General features: G+C 38.2%; 1 protein-coding gene across 1 annotated transcript in view; it reads left to right on the top strand.

The window, feature by feature from the left end:
- Window positions 1–11966: 11966 nt before the first annotated feature.
- The window catches only part of MEI4 (meiotic double-stranded break formation protein 4), a gene marked incomplete at both ends in the record, with an annotated part of 69994 nt that continues 55332 nt past the window's right edge, over window positions 11967–26628 (top strand). Inside the window, 2 exons of the mRNA XM_079550366.1 lie at window positions 11967–12027; window positions 16508–16756. Coding sequence (XP_079406492.1) covers window positions 11967–12027; window positions 16508–16756 — 310 coding nt within the window. The remainder of the gene's footprint in view (window positions 12028–16507; window positions 16757–26628) is intronic.

Genomic DNA, 26628 nt, shown 5'->3' with positions numbered 1-26628 from the left:
AGTGACAACACAGGCTTCTTTGAACTCTGGCAGTGCCTTAAGAATTCTGGAGCAGTCTGGAACATTTGAAGTATTATTCCTTGAAGATATTTGATAGTGTCATGAGGGTTACCTAAATAAGTATTTCAAATGAAGAAACAAAAAGGAAAGCATACTTTTTACTTTTTATACCATCTTGCTTGCAATGGCCTTAATTATGTTTGAGAATGAGCATCTATCATGACATTCAGAGGTTTAAGAACCTAACCTACATTTTTTCATATTTGTTCACCACCCAAAAATGAATTATTGTGAAAGTGTGCTAAAAATCCACTTTGGCTGGGCCTGAGTTGTGGAATATGAGCAAATAGATTTTGAATCATTTGAAAAATGTTTAGTGTGCCCTTTTATACCTCAATTCAAGTAATATTTAGCTTGACTTATACCTGCCTTTGGCATGTTTAAAGAAATCTGGTTTTTAAATCACCAAGTTATGCATCTTAAAACTACATACCTCAATCACAACTGAGCCTCATTGCATATTTATTAAAGGGCATATTTTCCCTTGAGAGAAAATGACTTCACTGAGAGTCATACACATATCTGTGTGTAGAATTTGGTGATAAAGCATAGATAAAATAGTAGAGTTGAACAGGGAATGAAAACTGTAAAAACTACTGGAAAATAGCTCCCATCCAAATGCAAGGTGCATGGAAATACAAGAGGATTATCTCCATAAATACATTGCTTGGTCCAATTTCACCTCAGATTCTCAAAGATAAGTGCAGAGGAAAACTTCTGATCAAATCTTACTTTTAACTCTTACATATCTTAAGGAAATTACATATAAGCTACATATATCAAATGTTACATATATTCTACCAAACTTGGATTACTTCATTCTTAGATATGAATTATCCAAGTAACCTACATAAGAATTTCAGTCTGCTGATTTGCTGTTTTATTTTTCGTTGTCCTCCAAATCCTTGAGAATTCAAGTTATGCAACAAATCAAGCTTATAGTAAAGGGTGTTAAACCAAACGTTACTATGCACTGATTTTATAGAAACAGTGAATTTTACAAAATAGTGAATTACTTTAACAAAAAGGCTAGAATCAAACTCAGAGCTGAACTAATTCAATTAATTTTATGAACATCATTTATACAGCAGCTTTTACAGATTTAAATGAAATACTCACTCACAGGAACCTTAGCGATGTTGTAAATCACGATCACTTGGTTTAGTTCCAAAATTACGCATATCATAAATTTATGGTCAGCTTCATTGTAATTCTGTCCTCGTAATCATTTATTTTGGACAAATTCCTTAATGAGTAATTGAGAAACCTTGTTAACTTTTTTTTCTTTAAAGTTCCTTATGATGTTTTTTTTTCCATGTATCAGAAATATGATTAAAGACAGCATGTGTATTTTGTCACATGGACAAAATCTCTTAAATACTCCTACAGAACGGGTATTAGTGGAATCTTACAGGCACGTGCATTTTTCTCCAGTTAAAATATACACAGCCCAGCCTCCATGGTTCTTTTCTGTAACCTGCAGATCACTTACACCCTGTGTATTTTGAGATGGCTGCAACAGGATCTGTTACAATTCCATTGAATCTGAAATCCTGTCACTTGAGCCATGCCATACAGTTGCATGCAATGTCATGCAGATGCTCAAACTCTATATCACCACCATTTTATTTCAGGCATGGGAACCACAGTAACCCGTCTCTCTCATGCTCTCAGCAGAAGCTCTTCTCCACAGCAGGAGCAGCTCAGCAGCTGGAAAAAAAGATTTTTTCCAGGTTCTTCCTTCCCAAATGGGCTTCAGGAACCCCAGGAAGCATAGAATATGAGTTTCAAAGCAGATTCAGTATTGACCGGAGCTCCCTTGATGTGTTAAAATTACGTTCAAACATTTAGCTGTAAAGGACAGTAGCCACTGAACTAGGATGTGATTTTTCTGAGGGAAAACTGCCTGTGTAGGGTAAAAAGTGTTTGCTTTATCTTTAGAAGCCAGTTGGAACATATTAGTCAGATAACAAACATTATTTTCAAAGCTTCTTTATGATAATTTGTTTCACTTCTTCACTTGTAACTGTCTGCCTATGTATCAATTAATCTAAATGTGTGTACATACATCGGTATAAGTACATATTTCTGTACATGACCTATTTGTAGTATATATTGCATTAGAAATTAAAGCTATAGTTCTAAAAAAATCATGGTTTTCTGAACAGTATTTCTTTTTTCTCCTGTCTGCTTTCTCTATTTGCTAGATACAAGGAATTCTGGGCTTCAAGAATCTACATGTTAAAAAATTTAATCTGAAGCCTACATTTGACAGTAGGAAAAATGAATGTGTTAACTGTTTAAGCTTGTTAAACATAGTGGGACACATTTACCATTAGAGCAAACTGACAAAACTCCTTTGAATTGAATGAATCCATGATAATTTACTTTGCTGATTAGATTGTCCTCCACCTCCCCATCTAGCAGAGCAATGTATGTCTTTTGAGGAAAGAAACTGCCCCAGTTTTGAAGATCAAACAGGACTGCTTGGCCCACAGGAGTAGGTCACTAACCACTAGTTATGTGCATGCCTCTGTATGCGAGTGTGCATAGGCTTCCACAAAATGAGAAAATGTTTGCATTCCTTTTTGTGGACTGAAGGAGGAAAATTACTTTGGGCCACATCCAGTTCACAGGCTCTAGGTCTGGAATAGCAATGTCTTTAAACTCTGAAGCACAGCCATCATTCTGATTATCTGCTTCGCCTTTTTTCTTGACCTGGATTTGTGTGAATCTTTTTGTATTGGTTTCTGAATGGTGACATTCTTCATGGGAAAGGTTTTCTTTCTGCCTAATGTGTACCATGTAGAAGAAAACTGAATCTATTGTCATTATCTTATGCGTGCATCTAATTTTATAGTGCTATATAAGTGAGACCCTGGAGCGTGTTCAGAGAAGGGCAACAAAGCTGGTAATGGGTATGGAGCACAAGGCTTATGAGGAGTGGCTGAGGGAACTGGGAGGAGGCTCAAGGGAGACTTTATCTCTGTCTACAACTGAATGAGGGTTGTAGAGAGGTAGTGCTTGGCCTCTTTCCATGTAAGCAGCAACAGGACTAGAGGGAATGGCTTCAAGGTGCTCCAGGGGAGATTCAGGTTGGACATTAGGAACTAGTTCTCCAAGACAGTGGTCAGGCACTGGAATGGGCTGCCCAGGGAGTTGGTGGAGGCATTCAAGAAACATTTAGATGTTGTACTAAGGGACACAGAATCATAGAATGGTTTGGGTTCAAAGGAACCTTTAAGATCATGTAGTTCCAACCCCCTGCTATAGGCAGGGACACCTCCCTTTAGACCAGGTTGTGCAAAGCCCCGTTCAGCCTGGCCTTGAATGCTTCCAGGAAGGGGGCATTCACAACCTCGCTAGGCAACCTGTTCTAGTGTCTCCCCATCCTCACAGTAAAGAATTTCTTCCTAATATATAGTCTAAACCTAGTTTAAAACCATTTTCCCTCAACCTGTTACTACGTGCCTTTATAAAAAGTCCCTCCCCAGCGTTCCTATAGGCCCCTTTCAAGTACTGGTAGACCACTATAAGGTCTCCTCAGAGCCTTCTCTTCTCTAGGCTGAAGCCCCAGCTCTCTCAGCTGGTCTTACAGGGGAAGTATTCTAGCCCTCTGTTCATCTTCATGGGCCTTCTCTGGACCTGCTCCAAAAACTCCATGTCCTTTTTGTGTTGACGGGCTCCAGAACTGGATGCAGTACTTCAGATGGGGCATCACGAGAGCAGAGCAGAGCAGAGCAGCAAGAGCGGAATAGAGGGTCAACGTCGTTTTATGGGAAATATTAATGATAGGTGGACAGTTGGACTGAATGATCTCAGAGGTTTTTTCAAATGTTGGTGATTCTGTGATAGCATTTAAATAAACCACTCTGAAATATCTCTTCATAACAGAGCATACCATGGTAACCAATGACATACTGCCTCTTATTGGTAGCAAGTTGTTTCCCTGTTCTCAAATTGTGTCTAACTTTTTACATTGCTTTTGGAAAAGGGAAATTTTTACTGCTTCAGCTGCTGAAGTGTAATCTCCTTCCTGATGGTAATGCTTTATTTGTGCAGTAACAAAGAAGTCATTGCATAACTCCCTGAACATCCTAAATCAGATGATTTGTTTAGAATTGCAGATTGTGATCAAAGGGGCTAATAATATACCCGAACCATATTTCTGTCATCACAAATACATACAAAATAGAGCAATTGAAAACACTTTACAATCCGTTTTGAAGAGTGTGATGCCAAGTAATCAAGACACATGATGCCAAAATTTTTATTCTTAATTAAATATGCACTGTAACACAGAAGAATGAAAGCATGAATGAGAAGACACTGGCACTGTTAGTGATTTTCACTCATTCTTCTCAAGTTAGTAAGCACTTGCTCCACATCAGCAATACAAAACTGCAAACTACATCATTTGAGACAACATATTTTGTACGTGTTTTCAGGCACTTTCGTCCCATGGGTAAATTGAGACGCACGAAAACATAAAGATGTCTAATGAATTCTGACAAACTGTAGTTCTCCAAATGAAAACTTTTACTTTCACATTTGCTTAAAATGTTGTTGATACTGTAGGCATCCAGTAACAGCAAGGCCTGCATGTTCTACAGTGATATAATTTATTTATACTTAACATTTGATTGAAGGTTGTGCTCTTGTGTTCTTAGTTGACCGCTGACCTGTTTGTAAATATTCAGCATATAGATTGATTAAATACTGAAACTGCATGACCTCTAATGTGATTAAACACCTGCACTGATTTTATATTTAATTATTAATAAAAGCAGCTAATTATTTTGCATGACCTTTTGCCATGAATATATCTTTTGACTGTTTTTCAGATCAAAAGGCACCTTCAGAAATAGATATCAAAGGAATTTATCTTCAGCTAGTAGAATCGGCTCCCTTTATGATCTACAAACGGCTTGTTTGAAGTCAAAGCTTGGTTTTACTTTTGCTTTGCCTGAGATTACATGAACTGCTAATCACTCAGTGTTTGGATATTAAAATGGAAATTGGATCTTATTTTTTATTTATTGGTTATCCTTAGCTTGCACACATGCACAGATCTGCATATGCCCACTCACTGTTACTTGATTACAAAGCTGATCTGATAGATTAGATAATCACTGAGAATACCGAGGACAAAGTTAATACAAGTTTAAAAAAGCATTCAAATTATTTTTGAAATGTGTTCTTCCATAGACCAGAATCATATATCTCAAAGTGAACCTGCAGTTGATTGCACCCTTATTTGCTTGAAAATTCAGTACAAAACCAGAATGAAAATATACTCTAAATTATTCAGTCAAGCTTATTTCTATCATTTGAAGTCTGAAATGAAAGTTCCAACGTGTTAATATTTTTCTCGAGTTGAGATGGTAAACTTATTTTTCAAATTAGATTTTTTAAAAACACAGTAGCTCAGAAATCTAGCACTATGTCTCTTGATAAAAGAGCTTTTATGAAGGGATGGGCTTAAAGTGTTAAAAACAAAGCTGTGCAAGTAATCTGAGAATAAAAAAATGGGCTTGAAAATTGTAAAAGTATATATTGCTTGTCACATCTCTTTACAAAGACCAATCTTCCTATACTGAAAAGTCTCATACATTCTGATCAACCTAACTCCATCCCATGAAACTGGCTGTTACTTGCCTCCTTCCCTCCTCAGCTGCAGACTCCATTTGTGGCCCAGATGGCCTTAATACAAACTTTTCAATACTTCGTGTAAAAAATATAATTGTACATACAATAATAACTTATTTGATAAGGGGAAAGGGTTTAAAACTAGAGGAGGGAAGATTAAGATTCGATGCCAGGGTTTTTCACTCACAGAATGGCAAGGTGCTAGTACTAGCTGCCTAAAGAGGTTGTAGCTGCTCCATCCCTGGAGGTCTTCAAGGCCACGCTGGACGGACCCTGGGCAGCCTGATCTATTGGCTGATATCTTTAAAGAGACTCAAACACCACGATCAAGCTTCATTCTCAGTACTGCTACTAACTGGGCTTGACACCAAGCACACATCAGTGCAAAAACGTGTGCAAGGCCATTTTAGGTGACTCAGCTGATAATGAGCTCCAAATAAAAGCACTACTGTATGAATGGAATGTTGTTTCTGCATTAGAACAAGATAATTTACTAATAGTTCTTTTCAGAAGGGTCTTTTTACTTCATCAGAGGTCTCTGATAGTCTTCGCATGCTCAGCAGATAGATATGGTCACAGAGATTAGGTAGATGGAGTAATTTATAGGTAGAAAGAGTTGAGCTCTTGTTTGCCCAGCCATGTGCAATACCTCTGAGCCTTGAGTTAAAAACAAGTTAGCCCACAGTGTGACAAGCACATCAATAGGCTCGTTATGTTGAATTTTTGGTGCTGGACACACAAGACCTGCGTGACAGAAAACTTGAGAAGTCAGACAATGAGCAATACACATGTTTAGATAGCAGTGATTTATGTTTAGCAGGTATCCATATATTTAGTTAAGCGTTGGGAGGATTTGTGAACCTGAAGTACGCAGCCGATGAGGAACCAAGGGAGGGAGTGTTGGGTAATAGGGCATAAAAGATGTAATGCTGTCTCTGCATTTGCAGAGACGTATTTGCAGGACGTCCGCCATTTCAATCGCAAATAAAATCTGCTGAGCAGGGCCCATAAAGCCTTGGATCGGGTGACTGCTCGCCTCAGTGCAGTCCCTCAGCACGGAGCCGGGCCGCTACCCTCGAGGAGGCCGCTTGGAGCCGAGGTGCGGCCGTGGAGCCTGTGAGCACAGCTTCCCGCCACTGCTCCCCTCCATGGAGCCGAGGTGCGTCCCCCAGGGTGGGGAACTCGCTGCAGGTAAGTTGGGGCTTCCTGGCAGCCTCGAGCTCGGTAGGCTGGGGAGGCGCTAAGAGAAGCTAGGCGAGCTCGCGGCCTCAAGAGATGCCCTCGGCACGCCGCCATTTCGGGGCCGCGGGGGGCCGGTGTCTGTCGGCCACGGCTGTTGCGGCGTCTAAGGACTGCCGGAGCTGGGCATGGCTGCAGGCGAAACTGATCATTTTTTTGTTTGTTTGTTTCTTTTTTAATGCAAATAACACTTAAGCACGTTGTATTGTTGCTAAATTGTCTTCTATAGATGCGTTTTTGTTTGTTTGTTTTTAATGCTATTCGGCTTTTAAAAATAAGTCTTTTTTCATTCCGTGCTTTTATCAGTCACTAACAGAGCAAATTGTTTCCTTTTCTTAATTTGAACGAAGTAGCTCTTAAATTGAATTAAAGTGCAAAACATTATTTATTTTGTGTGGTCTTGGTTGTGAATGCTTGGCACCTCACGTTCTTAGTTTGCTGTCTTTCAGTGCTTCATAAATTATTACTCAAATGCTTCGTTGTGATTATAGTTAAGTTAGTATCTATAATGTAGTAAAGCTTTGGTCTTTTACTGTATATTTTCCATAGGCTTCTAGGAATCTATCTCTGCCTCGTCTCAAGAACATTTGCTTTCTTATGGGCCATCTCACATTTCATTCTTCCAGTATAAAATTTGGGTAGGAAAGCCAAGCTTTCTTGTAAGTTATTTAAAGGAAACTTCTCCACTGAGAAGTACTGATGTGGCAGGTTTAAGATCTTGTATGAGAATGGAATTACTTGGATAAAATTTGAACAGTATGGTGGTGTTCTATTCAACGTATATGGGAAGAGAAAAGGTGCAAAATAATCTGTGTCATCTTCTAGACTTTTTTTTTTTTCAATCTGCTCTGAAATCCTGTGTTTAGGAATAGCTTGTTGCACTTGTTGTAATAAGTAGAACTTGGAGGTACAGCTGCTTGTCAGCCTGAGATTATGATTCAGGGTCCAGAATACCAATTGTGGTTTTATATTTAATGTAACTGAATGTTGTTGGCACATGTGAATATTTGTAATTGACTAACGGTCTGACTTCCACTTGTAAAGCTGTGATGAAAAGCATATCCTTAATTTCCAAAGCAAGTGGAGTTACATACAATTGGTTTGATTACACCTGTGTTTTGGAAAGGAAGCATCTGTGTCATTGTAAGAGCAGAAAAATGCACACCATTGAGTTACGTGTTAGTTTCTGAACAGCAGGCTTTATAGGATAAGTTCCCTTTTGTGTCCACCCCTGAAAAAGGTGGGATTAGTAACAGTAATGTGTGGCAGATTGACTAAGTAACATTGTAAATAACACAGCAAAAACAAACAAACAGATCTCATTGAAAAATAAAACCAGTGCAAGATGAATTCTCCACTTGTAGTTGGAATGTATACATAATTTAAAGCAATTGGAAATCTCTTGCTTACATTATGTTTTCTTACTTGGTCTATTCTGATGGGAATAGAACAAAAGCAGAATCTTTTTACCTCTTTAAGCCACCTGTATTTCATACACTGTCCTTGCTATCAATTGTTTGTAACGTTTCTTTAATAATAGTGATAGGGTTGAATGTTTGAGTGATTTAGGATACTTCTTTGTAAAATCTGATATGTTTTTTTCTCTTATAGAAGCGTCACTACAACAGTATGTTGGGGTGGCTGGGGGAGGGAGAAAGGTTTTAAGAGAACCAACCCTGTCAGCTGATTCTATTCAGAAAGCAAGATGTCAAAACAGCCCAAACCTGCAAAGAGCTAAATATGTAATATAGGTATGGCAGTATTGACATTCTTGTTGTTGAGAGAGTAGTTTTCTTTGGTATCTAAAAATGGGAGTTTGCACATTTTCAAATGCGAGGAAATAAAGTACAATTTCTTCACATGATCTTACTGAACTCTAGTGTATACTAACATTATGAAAGGCTAAACAGGTTGGTTTATGCACGTTTAATTCTGGATGTGCTTGATGCTTAACTTGTCTTACTTAGCACACGTATGCAAAGTTTTCTGTTCGTGAATGCTAAGTGTTCACAAGGCTGTTCTCTTTTTTTTTTTTTCCTGTGTTTTTTGTGTTTTGTTAATTTCTTCAGAGATATTTAGAAGACCTAGAATTACAAACTTCTTATTATTGTAAGTGCTAATTTTAGCCCTGTATCATTTTCCTGCTCGGTTAGGCACTTTTTTGAAGATCTGAGCTTTAATTGCTTGTGGTGCACTCATCTCTCTGAAGTTTGCTGTTCACGAGATGTGTTTGTGCATCATGTCTAGTCATCTGAACTCCCTCTGTAGCCCAGGAAGGGAAACAAGTGTTTCTGGGGCATGACTGACTTAATCACACGGCAGATGTATGAATCGCTTCTCTCATTGTTGACTTTAGAAATCCCTGTTTCTGCCCATTGATCTTAAAGGAAGTCTAGACAGTTAGCTCAGCTGAAGTCTTCTACTCTGTAGATTTCCGTATTCAAGAGGAGATAAATCCTGCCCCTTAAGTCTCACTGAAATCCGGAGGGGGTTATGCTTGCTTATGTACTTAGTGCTAGGCAATATTTTATAGTTGGTGAATCTAAGAAGCTCTTTAATTATTTTTTGGGAAGTTATCTGACTTCATTTCAGAGGCCAACATGATTTAAGAATTAAATTGTTTGAAGAAATAAATTTCACAATACGTTTTAATTGAGTTTCTTTGTGCTTTTGACATATTTCAGAATTTTTTGTTTGTTTGTTTCAGTATCATTTTAACATCTTGTTCTTTTTTATAAAAGGAGATTTTTGAAAATGGCTATGCTGAAGGTGTTGTTTAGACTAATGGTAATAAAACAATGTTTCAGTAAGTATGTACACGTTATATATCTTTGTTTAAAAATGACACTGCCAAGCAGCATTGGTTTAATAAACATTTTACATATTTTACAATAAAAGCTGCTTAATTGGAACACAAGGCATACTTTAGTTCATCTTGATTATACAGCTGTCCCATTATCATTATTTATTATATACATAAAAGACAGCATTATGTTAGGCATACTAATTAAATCAAGTTTATTTTATTGTTGCTTAATGTTATAGCCATATGTGTCTGCAGCTCAGTTCTGCTAGAGCGCTTGCATCATTTTGTGACCTATTTTGTGTTCCATTATAACAGGTCAGTAACTTGGTTGCCATCATGTAATGCATGAGATCACACAGATATGGGTGATTTTTCACCTTTATCTGCAGCATGTAATTGACAAACCTGTTGAAGTGAAAATTGTGCAGACAAAACTGTTTTTCCTATTATGTTTGTACCATTAATGCCAGACCATACACTTAATTTGGATTGTAAACTTTTAAAATATTTATAATGTGATGTTGTGTGGGACTGTTAAATAACTTTCAGCTGCACAGCAGCGGTGGCAGCAATTTAGTGCTACCCTCGTAAGTCCTTTAGTTTGTAACCATCTATTTCAAGTATGAGGAGAACAGAGCTCTTCGATGCCTGGAAGTTAACTGCATTATAGTCTATTTTGTGTCTTACTGCATGAATTCTCGTAGTCTTCAATTTTGGATGATAATGGTCTGAACAAGAAATTGATGTTCTCAAAACAGTAAGGTTTTTGTCAGTGGCATTTGAAGTTTCTTCCATTATTAGATGTGAGTTATGTGTGTGAACTTAAGGTTGATACCCAGGTGTGATGTCCTGTAACAGCAAACAATTCTTCAAATACTTAATGATTTCAAATAAGTTCAGGTTTTGGTTTTATTTTCGAAGGCCTTGCCACTTTAAATCTGAGTATTTTCCTGTTTCTGTAAAGACCACTGAAACTAACCCTCCTATCATTGTGGTTTCCATGTCTTCAAGGTCAGCCAAAAATTTATGGGTAGGGTTCAGACAGATGAATTATTTAAAATTCACCTCCCTTACCCACAAACACTTCCTGAAGGACTTCTTAAAAGTTCTTGAGCAGAAGCTTTGCCTGTGTGAGCTGATTAGCTAATCCCTCAATGTCTGGTTTATGCAGGCGTTTCTGTGATAAGAGCCTGATAGAGGAACCCAAAACTGCCTAGGGAACACTCAGCTCATCCCAAGGTCACTGTTTTGGTGGGGCTTTTTTGTTTGTTTGTTTTACTTCATCACTTTCTTTTTCTCCTTAGTGAGCAGTCCATTTTGATCTGACCGCTGACTTTAAGTTTTACCCTTTCTGAGCTAACTGAGGTTCAGGATGGACTTTAGAGAAAGGTTCTTCACCAAGAGACTTCCATAATTCCAATGCACGTTTTGATATTCTTTAACAATAATATGAAGTCTTTGGAATTTAGAGTAGTGCTACATATATGAAGTTTCCAACTGAGAATAAAGCGAACTTTAAAGATGATTATCTAAAATATATGTTTTTTTCTTATTTTTGAGTCTGTCTTTCTGTTTACTTGTTGTGGGCAGCCTCAGAACTGGGGTGAGATCTGTCAGAATGGTATCTTCCTGTACCAAGTGGTACAGGAACTGGTGTAGGAACTGCTACAGGAACAGTATGAACTGCTGCATCAAATGCAGCTGCAGAAACAGCAAATCACTGTAGAAAGGTAGTGTTTGTGTCTCAGATTTAACCTGATTATTTCTGCTTTCTTGCTAATTTTCTTACCTGAAGGAATGGCATGAAGCTGCTTCAGAGGAGGGTCAGGTTGGGGATTAGGCAAAGATTCTTCACCAGAGAGTGTTTGGGTACTGGAACAGATTCCCTGGGGCACAGGCCCAATCTTCTGGAGTTCCAGGAGCATTTGGACATTGCTCTCAAACGTAGGATTTGAGAATTTTGGGTGATGCTGTGTGGAGCCAGGAGCTGAATTCAGTGATCCCTTGGGTCCCTTCCAAGTTGGAGTATTCTGTGATTATATCTAAGGTCCTCAAGAGATCTTTTATCACCTCTTTGTTCCCCTTTGTCATCTACCATTGAGCTGTGTAGGGCAGCTCGGGACTGCTTGGTTTGAGGTAATCCTAAACAAGTATATAAACTGGGAGAAGAATTCTTTGAGACTTAGGGGTCCTGGTTGATGAAAAACTTAACATGAGCTGGCAGTGTGCTCTTGGATTACAGAAGGCCAATGGTATCCTGGGTTCCATCAGAAGTAGGGTGGCCAACAGGACTGTGGAGGTGACTGTCCCCCTCTACTCTGCCCTTGAGAGGCCCCGTCTGGAGTACTGCATCCAGGCCTGGGGCCCCAATGCAGGGAAGATGAGAAGCTTTTGAAGAGGGTGCAGAGGAGGGCCACAATGATGATCCAAGGTCTGGAATGCCTCTCCTGTGAAGACAGGCTGAAGGAAGGCTTGTTCAGCCTGAAGAAGGGAAGGCTGCAAGGACACCTCATGATATCTAAAGGGAGTTTAGAAACATGTGGGAAAACAATTTGAGTAGATAGTGATTGAAGAAGGGGGAATGGTTTTAAACTAAAGGAGGGAAGATTTAGGTTAGATGTCAAGGGGAAGCTTTTACTGAGAGAGTGTTGAGGTGCTGGAACAGGTTGCCCAGAGGCGCTGTGGATGCCATGTCCCTGGAGGTGTGTAAAGCCAGATTAGATGGGACCCTGAGTAATCTGATCTAGTTCTTGCTCTAGTGGCAAGCAACCCTGCCTTTGACTGGTGAATTGAAACTTGATGATCCTTGGGGTGCCTTCCAACTCAAGCCACTCTACAAATTTATGATTTCTAAAATTTTTTGGTACTTCTTTCAGCATCTGAACACTTACTCAGTGATCTTCCACAGCTGAGACCTATCTTATCTTTAGGTTGGATATTAGGAGAAACTTTTTCTCTCAAAGGGTGGTCAAGCACTGGAATGGCTGCCCAGGGAGGTGGTGGAGTCGCCGTCCCTGGCAGTGTTCAAGAGGCGCCTGGATGAGGAGCTACGAGAGATGGTTTAGTAGCTTGTGGCACTGATAGGAATGGGAGGGTGGTTGGACTAGATGATCTTGCAGATCGTTTCCAACCTTATGATTCTGTGATTCTTAGTAGGGTTTGAGAGCAAGAGGGCTGGAGATAGGTGTCAAGAAGATAGGTGTCTTCTTTGTGTCAAGAATCTGGAGACACCAGGCCTGTTTGACATCTGTTTTAGCTGATCCTGTCCTCTGACTGTGCTCTGAGTGAGGTTTGAGGCTTTGCGTAGGAAACTCGTCATTGGTCTGTATGCCTTAGTGAGGGTGCTACTTCTTGCTGGGCTGCTGAGAGAACCAGAGACTTCCTCCTTAGCACTGAATGCAAACAGAGCTTTCTAAGTTGTTATTCTTACTGTAACTTGGGTACCAGACGTGAATGATTCTTCTTTCTATTCCTGTTGATATATTTTGACATTAGGAGCTAGGATGCATGATGACTTCTTTCTGCTCTTGTCATGGTCATGTTTTGTAATTTCCAGTCTAATATAATTTCTGGTTTAGTTCTTAACCTTTTTCTTCCTAGTCTATAGTGTCATTTCTATGCTGATGTGAGCAAAAATATTATTGATATAACTGTAGCTGCCAATATGCTTTTAGAGGAATGCATTCACAGTTGCTTGTCTTTGGTGCGATACTTCCTGAAAGCAACAGCTTGCCTTGCAATTTTTGCTAATGCACAGTTGGCAAATCTCTAGCAGCATCATCCAGTGTGTAATTTTCTAGGAGCTTTTTATACAGTGGTTTGTGAGAGAGCAGCTTTCCATTTAGGGAGGTGTGGGAAACTTGAATTGGTTTCTGCGATACCTGCTTTTAGTCCTGGAAACATCTCTTTCTGTAATCATAAAAGGAGAACGAGATAGAGATAGGAAGAGCAAAAGAAAAGAGAGAAATAAGCTGTTTATTCTCTATAAAATCTTCATAAAATTCATTGTTTCTAGAAATGCATGTAGGTATATCACTGCTAACCGTGAATTACCTGGTTTCAAGATTCCAATAGTATTATTTCTCCAAATATTGGGGGTTTTTTTGGTCGTGTTTCTAAAGAAAACCATCTTTGTTATCAGTACTGTTTTGTGGATTTTTTTGGCTTTTCTTTGAATAGCAGCCCTACGAGGGTTTTTTGCACAAAAGTAATTCCCTTTTTTCAGAGTAAGAACTGTGACTGCAGAAATCTGTATGGAAATTTAAAGAGGAAAAAGCCTCTTTAAATCCAAATCTCATTGCTTAATTCTGTGCTGTGAGGATTAATGTGGATTGCTGTTAAGTGTTTTGATAACTGGGTTTTAAAGCAAAGCTAGAATGGTTTATGTGATTTATTTATTTATTTACTACTGTGAATCACTGGATATTTCAACTACAAGGGCTGAGAACTTGGAATATTCAGAAAGAACTTCCTTACTTCTTGGCCTTCTAGTAACGTAGACATCCTTTCAGTAGTGGATTTTCAGAGGATGTATGGACTTATTGATTTACTTTCATAATGAAGAGGTATGGGCCAAGGCATATGAAGGGCAGGATCATAAAGCATCAGTGGTCAAACAGACAACTGATTGTTTGCTGTATGAGTGGAAATAAACAACATAATAGAAAAAAGGTATTGATGTTGATTTTTTTTTTTTTTTGAATGATAAAAAAGTGTGTGGATAGTATTTAATTTGAGTGCTTTGTGACTGTTTCCTGCCCCATACCTTCTTGCAGCTTTCTTGAATGTAATTTGTGAAAAAATGCTTGTACTGACAAAATATATTACAAAGCAGAAAGTTAGTATTGCCTTTCTCTTCTATAAAAGCAGGTGAACCAGAAAGATTTTGCAAAGAGTTCCCCAGAGAACTCAAAATGAGAAAACAGCAATAAAAATCCATTTGAAAGAAGAATTTGTCTGCCTTAATCTATAGCTCTGCTCTGCAGACAAACTTTGTAAGAATGGAGCTTGATGTGTGTGTTGAGTGATACCTGGGTGAAACTTATGTTCAAGACAATGAGAATCTGGGAAGTGTATTTCAAGTTCAAAGGCAAAGGTCTTTGATCCTTAAAAGTTACTACATACTCTTCTTTCTGTGTGATTCTAGGTATCTCATTTTATGCACAGCTTTGATGGTAGCTCAATTACTGGCATGGTTCTGTGTTTGCAAAGTACTTCCTTTGATGTATAAGGCAAAAGAGCCTTACAGCAGTTTGTTGTCCCACAGCAGTGTAGATTCTTTTGGGGGGAAGTAACTTACACTTTTCCCATGGAATTCTTAAAAAAAACTTGTGTGAAATGGATTTCAAAAGGCAGAAATCATGCAAAGATATTGTTTATGTATTGAATGATGTAGGTATATAATGGTATAGATAGTGTTGGCTAGTTTCTGAGATCTTGCTGTTTCATTAATCGTTATCAGTACACTGATGCTTAGGCTAATTGTTTTTTGCATGGGTAGAGCAGAAATGTAAGATTTCAAGTGGAGAACAATAATTCTGAGCATGGGTCTAGATGGATCCCTAGGAATTTCTATCATCTTACACTTTGTGCTCATGCTTCAAGATGTGAATGGTGTGTATCTGAATGGGTGGCATGCAAGGAATGTACAGGAATGTTCAGTAACATTGGGAAGGTGGGGGAAAAAAAAAAACCAAAAGGCATCTATTTTTCTAAATGCCTCTGCTGGGTAAATAAATACATAATGTGAGATGACTTACTGTCTAAAGTTGAGGGGGAAATTATCAGTTTAATGATTCAGACAATCTGATGAAAGGATGGCATAAAATACCTCACTAAATTCTGTGCTGTTACTGTTTCAGATATTCAACACAATTTATTGTAGTGCTTGATTCATAGTTTCTTGGATAAAAAGACTTAAAAAATAGGATGATTGAGAATTTGTGTGTTAGGGCTAGGAGAAAAGCATAGGGAGGATTTTATTCAGTGAAAGTTTCTTTGCTGTTGCAAAGAACCTTACTGATGTGAATTTGTGTAAGTTACATGTGAACACGTAAATTCCTGTTTTGAATGGAAAGGACTCACTTTACAGTTCTTGATGGCAGGAATTGAAGAAAAGGCACCTTTACTCCAGCCTGAGTCTGCATTTTGTTAGCAGTATCTCTGAAAAGACTTTTCTGCAAGCGTGAGATATGATGCTTATGAAGACTTAAAACCAAAGGTACAGCAGTACCAGGTACCCAAAACTGGAAGCTACCAATATCCTCAGGTGTTTGTTTTTATTTTTAGAGAATTTTTAGAGTTTTAGAGACTTTTTGATACCCTATCAAGAAATCATATGTGTTGGGTCTAAACTAATATAATACCTTTCTTCAGCCATAGGGTTATAGTGATTTTTCTTTTATTTTTTCCTAGGATTTTTAGCATTTTCACTTCTGTTTTAGTTGAAATAACATTGCTATTTAAATGTTGCTAGTATAAGCCTGTTTGAACTGTTTTCTGATTTCCATAATTGTTATCAAATGCTATGTTTATTGGTGTTAGTACTGAAGCACAGCTCATGGATGTTTTAGTCTCACATTGTAGACAGCTATTTATATTTCTTGTGTTGTCCTAGGTTGATTTTTGGATTGTGGTAGAAATAAGATAATTGGTCTCACTGTTAAATGGCTTTCAAAGCTAAGGAAAGTGTGTGCAATTTGCTTTAATAAAATCACGGTGAAGGTATTTTTTCTTTTTTTTTGTATGCAATAGGAGTCAAAGACAGAAGAGAAAATCAAATCTGGTATTTGAAAATATCAAAACTGGCACTGGCTTTTGCCATTATCCACTCCAAACCACCAGGAAAGAGCTGCAAAGAATACACTGAGCACCTTGCCAAACTTGTATCTGAACAAGACTTCGACTGGAAATCGAAAGTTAAAGCACTAGAAGCTGAAATTTTTCGATTACGTCAGGAGCTTCTTTTGAACAGGATCTGTCAGAGAGTCTGCTTGGAAAATGGTGAGTTTCTGAAATCATTTCTGACAATCGCCATGCTGCAATAGCAAGAAATAAAACAGCTTCCATGTAGCCTGCTCTGTTTCTTGTATGTAGATACTAGAGTTCTAAGTGCTAAGGTGCCTTCGTGGCTTTCCAGAAACCCTTAGACTGTAGAACAGTTACATAAGCTGTGATGAGATTTAGCTTGAAAATTTAATACTTTGTCAGAACTTATTTTAACCCTCAAAATCAACATGTGTCATATGGAATAATTCCAGAAAAATACAAATATTACTGTATGCATGTTAATTCAAAATATTACTCCATAGTCTGCAAGATGCTAGTGTCTTAAAGACATTGTTTTTTTTAACTACTTTAAACAAGCTTAAAATTAGAACATAGGCCTAATATGTTGAAAGCATGAATCTCTGATACATATGACAAGGAAAGGTAGGACAGGCAGAGAACTATATGCATGCTCTCTCTGTTAATGTGAACAGACACTGGATTCTGTGGGTATTTTGTGGAATCACAGCTCTCCAAGATCATCTGGTCCAACCAATTTATTATTATAAATGATGTATTAATGTAAGTTTGACATTGTAGGGTCCAGGAAAACCTTTTAAGTAAGGAATATGGTAATTAAAGACTATTTTAGCTGGAAGGAAGGGTATCTAGCTAGTTACTTTCAAAGTTGTGATTATTATTATTTTTTTTTTTTAGGAAGTTATCTAATGGAAAACTTGATGAGGCTTTAATGATGTAATGGGAATAAGTGCACTCACAGCAAGTTTACTGATGACACTAAGCTAAATGGTACAGTTGATATAACAGAAGAAAGGGATAGCATCCGAGGGGACCTGAACAAGTCTGAGAAGTGGGGCCATGTGACCCTAATAAGATTCAACAAGGCCAAGTGCAAGGTGTTGCACTCAGGCTGGGACAATCCCAGATGTGTACAGACAGACTGGGAGAAGAGAGCATTAAGATCAGCCCTGTGGAGAAGGACTTAGAGGTTCTGGTGGGTGAAAAGCTTGATGCAAGCCAAGAGTGTGTATTTGAAGCCTGGAAGGCCAACAGTGTCCTTAGCTATATCAAAACAGATTGCCAGCAGGGCAAGGGGGAGGTGATAGTCCTGCTCTACTTTGCCTTTGTGAACACCTGCAGTATTACATTGAGGTCTAGGACCTCCAGACGAAGATACAGAGCTGTTGGAGCAGATCTAAAGGAAGGCCATGAAAATTATCACAGGGCTGGAGCATTTCTCTTAAGATTAAGGTCTGAGGGAGCTAGGCTTGCTCAGCTTGTGGAAGAGATGCTTCTAGGGAGACCTCCTTGTGACCTTCCAGTACTTAAAGGGAACTTAGAAACAGAAGGAAAACTGATTTATTGATTTATTTTTACATGGGCTAATAGTGACAAGATAAGAGGGAATAGTTCTCTGCTAAAAGAGGAGAATTAGATTGGATGTCAGAAGAACACCCTTATTTAGAGGATAGTGAGGCATTGACACAGGTTGCCCAGAAAAGCGGTGGGTGCCCCATCCCTGGAGGTGTTCAGTGCCAGGTTGGATGGAGTCTTGGGCAGCCTGATCCAGTTGCTGGCAACCCTGTTGACAGATGGGGGTTTGGAACAAGATAATCTTTGAGGTTCTTCCTATGCCATTCTGTGATTCTGTGGTACTGGAATGCTTTTATATTAAAACTGTGCCATTTTTATTGCCTTGTGAAAAGATTGAAAAGATTTCTAGATTATAAATTTAACTGGGAGGGGTAATGTGTTAGACTTTACTTAGAGATTTTAATAATTTACTTTTTTTTTTTATTACTAGACTCTCTAGAAAAGTGATTTACTAACTATTCATATTTAGTTATTCTTTATATGCCTCTTTTCTGCCACTTATTCCAAACATGAATAGTAGTTGTGGTTGTAAGATGGGAGATCAGCAGAACATGTCAGTAGACTACAGATTAAATCAGTTTGCACTGCTAGTAAACCTTCTAGTTAGAAAACATTTTGACATTTTAAATATTTATAGTTGTTCACATCAGCCCCTCCTACCTCACATGATGTCCAAGATGAGTAGGACATTCACATTTTTTCACAAGGGCTTTCCTTAACATTAAAAATTCCGAGTTCTTGGAGTCTAATTTTGATATGTTTGTCTTTTGTGGTGTTTCTTTTGACTGATTTGACTCTTCCCCCTCTCCCCCACCTCCCTCCAACCTTATAAAGTTTTCTGATAATGAAATTGAGCCATCTGTTCTCTTGGAAGGAAGATACTCTTAATCAGACATGTGACTGCTGAGTGAGCATTCATAGTTACGGTTAAACTGGAGACATGCTCAGCCTCTTATCTTTGAGTAAAGAAACTGATAGGATATCAGTTGGTGAGTTCTGTTCACTCTTCTGTTGGTCTAGTTGATAATTTGTATCAAGAGCTAAAATTAAAGGAAGATGGTTGTAAAGGAAGATGATTTGTAGGGTTGTAAGATGATTTGTACCTGAAATAAGGGACGTTCTACTACTGAAATTTTCTGCTCTGGAAAATAAAATTCTTCTCTGTTGCGCCTGTCTTGAGATTTTCAGGTTTTTGGATAGGAGCCAAAAGGTGTCTGCTGCTGAGATAGGAAGGCACAAGGAGCATGGCTCCCTTTTGGAAAGAAAGTAGTGTAAATGGGGTTCCATCCTGTTTGCCTGAAGGTTACTGTAAAGACACCAAGTTTTCTACCTAATGTTGTACCAGAGAAGTTCCCCTTTGGGCTGAGAATAGATGGGATTGTTCGTAGTGCCAGGTGTCTAGAGACACCATGGATTTTCTTCTGCCTCCGTTTGTTTCTACAGCCATGTATTTGGAGTTGGCTTTCTGCCTAAAACAGTGCAACCTTTTAGAAGAATTTAGATCCTCAGCTTTTCTCTGGCTCTCTTGTGTTCTGTTTAACAATTCTATTAATGCAAAAATAGCAGGGTTTCACAATCTGTCACCAAAAATACTGTCACAGTAAGAGTCAGATACTGTTAGTCTCCTGCTGCCAATTGAGAGCTAAAGAGTTTGTCTTTCAGCCGAGGTTCACCTTACAGCTGAATCTTCCTTGCACTCTGTTCTGAATAATAATAATAGTTTTTTTTTCTGAGGCTTTGGGGATTACTAGAGATGGCCTATGGAATTTTATTTCCTTCATGTGGGAAACTTGTGAGCTCTTTGAAACTGTGATGGTTGTTTTCTTCATCTAAGGATAAACACGGAATGGATGTACAAGCACTTGAAGAAGAAAACAAAAAATACCTGTTTTTAAAGCCATATTATCTGAATTATTTTTATCCAACCTTGCTAAAGACCCTAAGAAGTGTATGTATCCTGGATGAAGGGGAGAAACATGGTTTACTGAACTAATTTGTTTTTCAGTATGAGTTGCTACATTTTAATGTGCTTTTTATGACATTGCTGTGGTATGCATTCACTGACTGTGTGGAAATACTTATTTGACTTCATGTGAAGTTTCTTTCTGAATGCAAGGACTTTGGTATCCCTTTCATATGGTGGTACTTTGTATGTCAGCCATCCAAGAAGCAAAGCAAATCTTTTTGTAGAGAGACTGTGACAGACTGTGCTAATGTAACATCATGCAGTCCAACAAGAAGTGCTAAGTCTTGCGTTTTGGGAGAAACACCTCCAGGCACCTGGGCATGCTGGGAGCCACCCAGCTGGAAAGCAGCCTGGCAGAAAAGGGCCTGGGTTTCCTGGTGAACTCCAAATTGAACATGAGCCAGCAACTAGCCCTTTCTGCGAAGAAAGTTAATAGTATCCTGGGCTACATTAGGCAAAGTATTGACAGGGAAGTGATCCTTCCTCTGTATTCATCAGTACAGTACAGCATCAGTAGTGCTGATGCCGTACCTCGAGTGCTGAGTCCAGCTCTGGGCTCTGCAGTACCAGAGGGACATAGACAGGAGTGAGTCCAGCAGAAGGTCACCAAGATGATGAAGGAACCAGAGAATTTCACCCATAAAGAGGCTGAGAGAGTTGGGGATGTCATCAGTGTATAGAAACATCTGAAAGGAGGGTGTAAAGAGAACAAAGCCAGGCTATTTTCAGTGGTGCTCAGTGCCAGGTCAAAAGATAATAGATATAAACAGGAATAAAGGAGATTCCTTCTGAATGTGTCTTAATTTCAACTGGGATGAAATTTGGGGGATTTTTTGGTGGGTTTTTTTTTTTTTTTTTTTGGTCAGAATGTCTGGTATGATGCTGTGTTTTAGTTCCAGAAGAAAAACAATGTTGATGATACACATGCACACTTGTAAATATAGTTATAACGATGATCCTTTTCCTTTTCTCTAGGTTAGTAAATAAATAGTTTGATCTCAACTCATAAGCTGTACTTTGCTTTTTCTTTTCCCTCAATTATCTCCCACAGGGAAGCTGGGGGAAGTGAGTGAACAACTGTGTGGTGCTTAGCTTCCTGCTGAGTGAAACCACAACAATGCAAAGAAGCACTTCTGTGCTGTGCTGGTGATGGAGCGCTGGCACAGGTTGCCAAGAATGTTTGTGGGGTCTCCTGGTTGGAGATGCCCAAAAGTCACATGGGGCAAGAAGCCAAGAGTGTAGGATCAGTTGACCTCCTGAATTTTCTTCCAACCTTGTAATTCTTTGTAGTTGTTTATTTTTCACCTTGCCAATATTGTCCTTACAGCTATGCCTATTGGTTTAAAAGAAAAAAAAAAAAAAAAAGTTTGACTTTCATTTGATTCACATTAGAATTTGATGTAGAAAAGGAGGCACTACTGAAGAATGAGAACAAAACATTTGAACACTGTTGCCTCTTTGCTTTGGTGCTGCATGAAAAGACAAAAGGTCTTATAAAGTATTGATTGATTTATTCACAGGTTGAAGCACCTGTCATCTAAAGCAAAGTTCTTAACCATGATCAATTCATCAAATCAACAATCGTACTGTTTCTTGGCAGCCTCTGCTGAAGAGATCTGGAAAAGCTTGCAGCTGTTACTGCAACTCAAGAATGCATAATGGAATACTCAGCCCTTTTTTGCCTGGCAAATATCTGGGGAATGACAATTTAGAGGAGATAGATACGTTGCTTTGACTGTTTTAGGCAGATAGGATTGACAGATTCCAAGTTAGTTAGCCGGGACATATTAGCAAAACTTGTACTGCACGTGTCTTTTGTTTTGCTTATCTTCACCATCAGTCTTGGTTTTTATTATTCCCTTTTTGTGCAGGGGACAGAAATTTACTGAACTGGTTGCTTCTTTAATAAAAATTAACAATAAGGATTTTTCCTCTGTTTTTTTAGTATTATTTTACTCATCCTTTCTTGTATCATTTACAGAAGGTCTTCATCTTCCCTCCTGTGTTTTTAGCTTCAACAGTAGCATGTAGTTGCCAGCACATCTTTCTGTGGTGTGCCTGTGTGTGAAGGTAGAAGCCGAATTCTCATTCACTGTATGTGAGCAACATGACTGGTTTTTTTTTTTTTTTTTTTTTTTTTTTTTTTTTTTTTTTCAGCTGTTTCTTGAGGTTGCATTTGACTTTTCAGGATTTTGTCCCCTGATTTCTGCTTTCTGCGCCAAGACTTTTGTAGCAGTTTTTACCTCTTTAAGGAATAAGAAATAGGGACAAAAAACATTTTGTATCCCTTGTTTTAGCTCGTTTACTTAGTGTGTTTCTCAAGATATTTAGCTGTACCTGTGGAAAAAGGAAGCAGTTTTCTTCCTAGATTAGTATGAATGAAGATGCTTCAGTCTATTTTCTTCTTGCTGTGAGTTACTCTTTCTGCAAAAGCAGATTCATACAGTATTAGAATAAGCCAGATCTGAAGTAGAAACCGATAAACTTTACAGAACTCCATTTAAGTATGCTTGTTTTGAGACAGAGTTCAGCTGTATCTTCCATTTCCGCTTCCCTGTAAGTCATGGGTTGAGTATTTCTTGCCCAGCAGATAGTGACAGAACTTCTGGGTGCTCAGCTTAAAGCCCCAATAGCTTAAATAGCACCTTGTGGTGTTTCCCTTCCTGCTTATATTAACAAGAGCAGTGGGAGAACATAATTGATGTGTGTATATATATATATATATATATATACATGTGTGTATATATATATATATATACGTATATATATATGTGTGTGTATATATATATACGTGTATATATATATATATATGTATGTATGTATGTATGTATATATTATTTTTTTTGCTTCCCCTCCCCATCTCTTTCTAGAGAAGACAATTAGGTGAATTCAGATCAGACCAAAACATTTGCATATTTCTCAGTGAATGTATCTGGAATCTTGGAAAGAAGTGTTCCTCTTCAGTGGAGCATCTTTGGCTTCTTTCTTTCCCTAAATTACTACTTCTGATGTGAGAAGATTTCCTGTTGGGCAGAAGTCAATGTTTAGTTTGTTGCTATGGAAAAAAGATATGTTTACTTCTGTCTCATGTTTAGGGATGTGGTATGAAGAGATTTTTTTTCTTCCGTCCTCAGTGACAAAGGTGGCCTTCTGTCCATACAGATCCATAAGGGGAGCCCAGTCTACCTAAGCACCCTGTCTCTCTAATGCAGACAGTACTGCAGTAATGAACAATCAGTTGACATCAGTGTACTCTTGTGCTTCTACCAGCAGTACTAATGCAAGTGGGCAGCATTGCAAATTGTCTTAGAACCATAAAAGTATTTTAAGGAGGAGAGTAGGACAATAAAAACAGATATGAGGTGACAACACTGAGGTTGAAATGTGCTTAGTGTAGAACACGGCTTTTGGAATAAGATGATGAGATAAATCTGTTCCCTGTAATAGTAGTGACACAGCGGGGAACTTAAGGAGAGCTGAGGCCTTTTCAAGATAATAAGTGAATTTGCAATCTGGAAAAAGCACCAGCTGGAGCATAATCATTCACTGAAATTTCAGAGTACTGCTCCTTCCATGTATTGCAGGTCTATTTGGATTGTAGAATTTTCTCTTTGAAAGCTGTCTGTCTAGTCAGGTAGAATTGCTACAGTTGTCCTAAACACATACTTGGAGCGATGGGATTCAAGAAGCATCTTTTTCCTTCCAAGTTTCTGTATGACAAACTCCCTTAGAAGTGAAAACAAACCCATTATCCCAGCAAGACGAAGAGTTTGTGGTTATCACGTGCATTTCTTGTATTTGTCAAGTTCCTGATAAGGTGCACAGTAATTTTTAGGACTGAAGCTCATGCAAGCAAGTGGGATTAATAATTCCTTTCTTTTGGTAAACAGAAAAATAATACTAGGAAAAAATGCGTAGAGTAAAAACTAGTTTAAAAGTGTTGCCATGGCAACTGGGATTCTCTTGCTTGTAAGTCTACTATGGAGAGCTAAGAATAAGTCAGATTGTTCTCATCAAAGGCAAAGTCTTGGAATGGCTGAGGTTGGAAGGGACCTCTGGAGATCACCTAGCCTGATCTGCACAAGCAGGGCCATCATGAACCACTTTCTCAGGACCATGTCCAGGCAGCTTCTGAATATCCCCAAAGAAAATACAACCTCCCTGGATAGAATTAGCTTAACTGAAACTTAAGTTTGAATTCCTCAATTAGCTCTTCTTTTTTTATTTTTTATTTTGGGAAGGACTGGGTGGATATGTAAACATAAATGCCAAACATTGGCATTGTTTTTAAAAAATATATATTTTTAGAAGTGTATAACCCAAGTGATTTCTTAAGGAGAGTATTTCAACCTTGTAAGGTCATAAAGAATAACTGGAGCTGTATTCCAGTTAATAAAGTCACAGCCAGAGGATTGCTGTGTGTACTGGCTGATATTTGTCACTTAGAGTAGCTGAATTTGTTTGAAGATGTCAGCTATTTTTTATAAGACCTTATACTGTACTTGCAGTTCAGATAGGTAGTCTTCATGGGTAACGTGAAGCATGTCAACCTAAAATACCTTAGCTTTTAACAGGAGAGTTTTCCAAGCTGGTATAAAATCCACAGAAATGCTTAAGTTTTGAATGCAGGTCTTCTAAAAATTTTTCTTTAGAAGAATCCTGGAAGCTTATTATTACTATTACTTTGAACTATTCAAATAATAATAGCTTGAATATGTGAGAGATCTGAAGAAAATTTGATGCGTACAGAATTATACCTTGGTTCCAGATCAGGACATGGTGTGCTAACCACATAGAAGTTTGACAGATTTTTTTTTTCCCCCCTCAAATAGCTTTATTAATAATAAAAACAGCAAAACAGAAACAGGCATTAACAACAAGCCTATGAAGAAAATTAAAACTGTTCATGTATGCGAGGAGAACAAACTTGATTCACCGCTCATGGAAAGTGCACCTGTAGCAGATCCAGCAGTGAAAGTTAAATGGAAAATAAGAGCGCTGAAAAATCCAAAAGTGGAAAGTTGAAAGAAATACAAATTGTTTCATATATTTCATCTCCATTTAGAAGCTACTGACTGAACACTTGGAAGCAGAATGCAGTGTCAACAAAGGGGTTTCTAAGGTTCTGAACATTACTGTTAGTCTCATTTTAACGTGTTTTTGTAAGTGAACTGTGCACATTTCAAGCAAGCTTTGTGTTAATCTATGTGCACTCACAAGAAAGAGAATAAAGACAATGCCAAATGTTTGAAACTGCACTATTTTTTTTTTACTTTGTATATTTCCAGTGGTCTTTTCTCTTTGTTTTTCTTACATCTGCCACCTTCAAGCCTATCCTTTGAGAGAGTGTCTTCCACCACCATCCTTCTGTTACAAATGCTGCCTTTCTTATTGGGTAGGAAGAACTATGAACGTTCCTTTGTCTCTTCTGATCTCTGAGAATCCTTATGACTGCATTTCTGGCTGCAAGCACTCTGGCAACAAATGGTTTTCCTGTACAGATTAAGCAACTGATTACTCCTCTCTTTTTTGTCCGTGGTGTCTCTGGTAAGATAACTATTCAGAAGTGACAGAATTTGTTCCAGGGGTAGGGTGGATTTGGTGTTGAGAGAACTCTTCTTTCTCAAGAGTAGCTGGTAACTCCACTTTCTCTGACCATAAGACAGGTTGGCATCACACTTCTGTGATAAAAGCCACTGTGCCCTGTGGTCCAGCAGTAATATGTTGCATTTGAGTTATGTTTCACAGGGTTTCTTCAACCTTACTTACATACTGCTCACAATATAGAAGTCACATTCTTGTTCCTTGAACAGCTGCTGATTTTCAGGCTGGATGGTTTCCACAGTGGTGGATATGTGTAGAAGGGTGCCAGTTCTTCAGCCTTTGCACCCCAAGGCTTTTCTTGCATCAGCACCTTGCTTTATCTGGTGAGCACATAATTGTGGTATTCAGCTCAGGATCTTCATATGGGGAAAAGCTGAAGTCCTAAAAGGGAATTGAGAGTCTAAATATTTCATTGATATGATGTGACATTTTTAAGGAGACTATAAATTATTCATGAACAAATATTTCATTACCTATATAAAAGCAATGTATAATTTTGTGATTAGTGTATAATGCTCAGTATTTTTTGTTTCTTCAGTGTTTTTATAGTCACATTTTCTTGAAATTGCCACTGAAAGATTGTTGTTACTGTGAGACAGGCTTAATACTGTCCTTTTTTTTTTTTGTTATACTTGATAACTACATGGTGTGAACATCAAGACTATTTCCACATTTAAATGATAGGTAAGTATGAAGTGATCAGTTTTCCTCCTTTCAAGAAATAAATGCTGTTTAGACATTTTGAGGGAAATCATGAATCTCATTTCCTGTTTGGTGATTTATTTATTTATTTTAAATATAGCTTCTCATTGCTCTCCATGTAACTGGAAAAAATAAATCACCAAACATTTTTTAAAGTGTTTTCTGTATTAATGGAACTGGAAATGTGTTGCTACTGGGGGCTTACTGTAATACTTTTCTG

Source organism: Tetrao urogallus, assembly GCF_951394365.1.
Source record: "Tetrao urogallus genome assembly, chromosome: 2".
Taxonomy (NCBI): domain Eukaryota; kingdom Metazoa; phylum Chordata; class Aves; order Galliformes; family Phasianidae; genus Tetrao; species Tetrao urogallus.
This window is presented reverse-complemented; position numbering and strand designations above follow the sequence as displayed.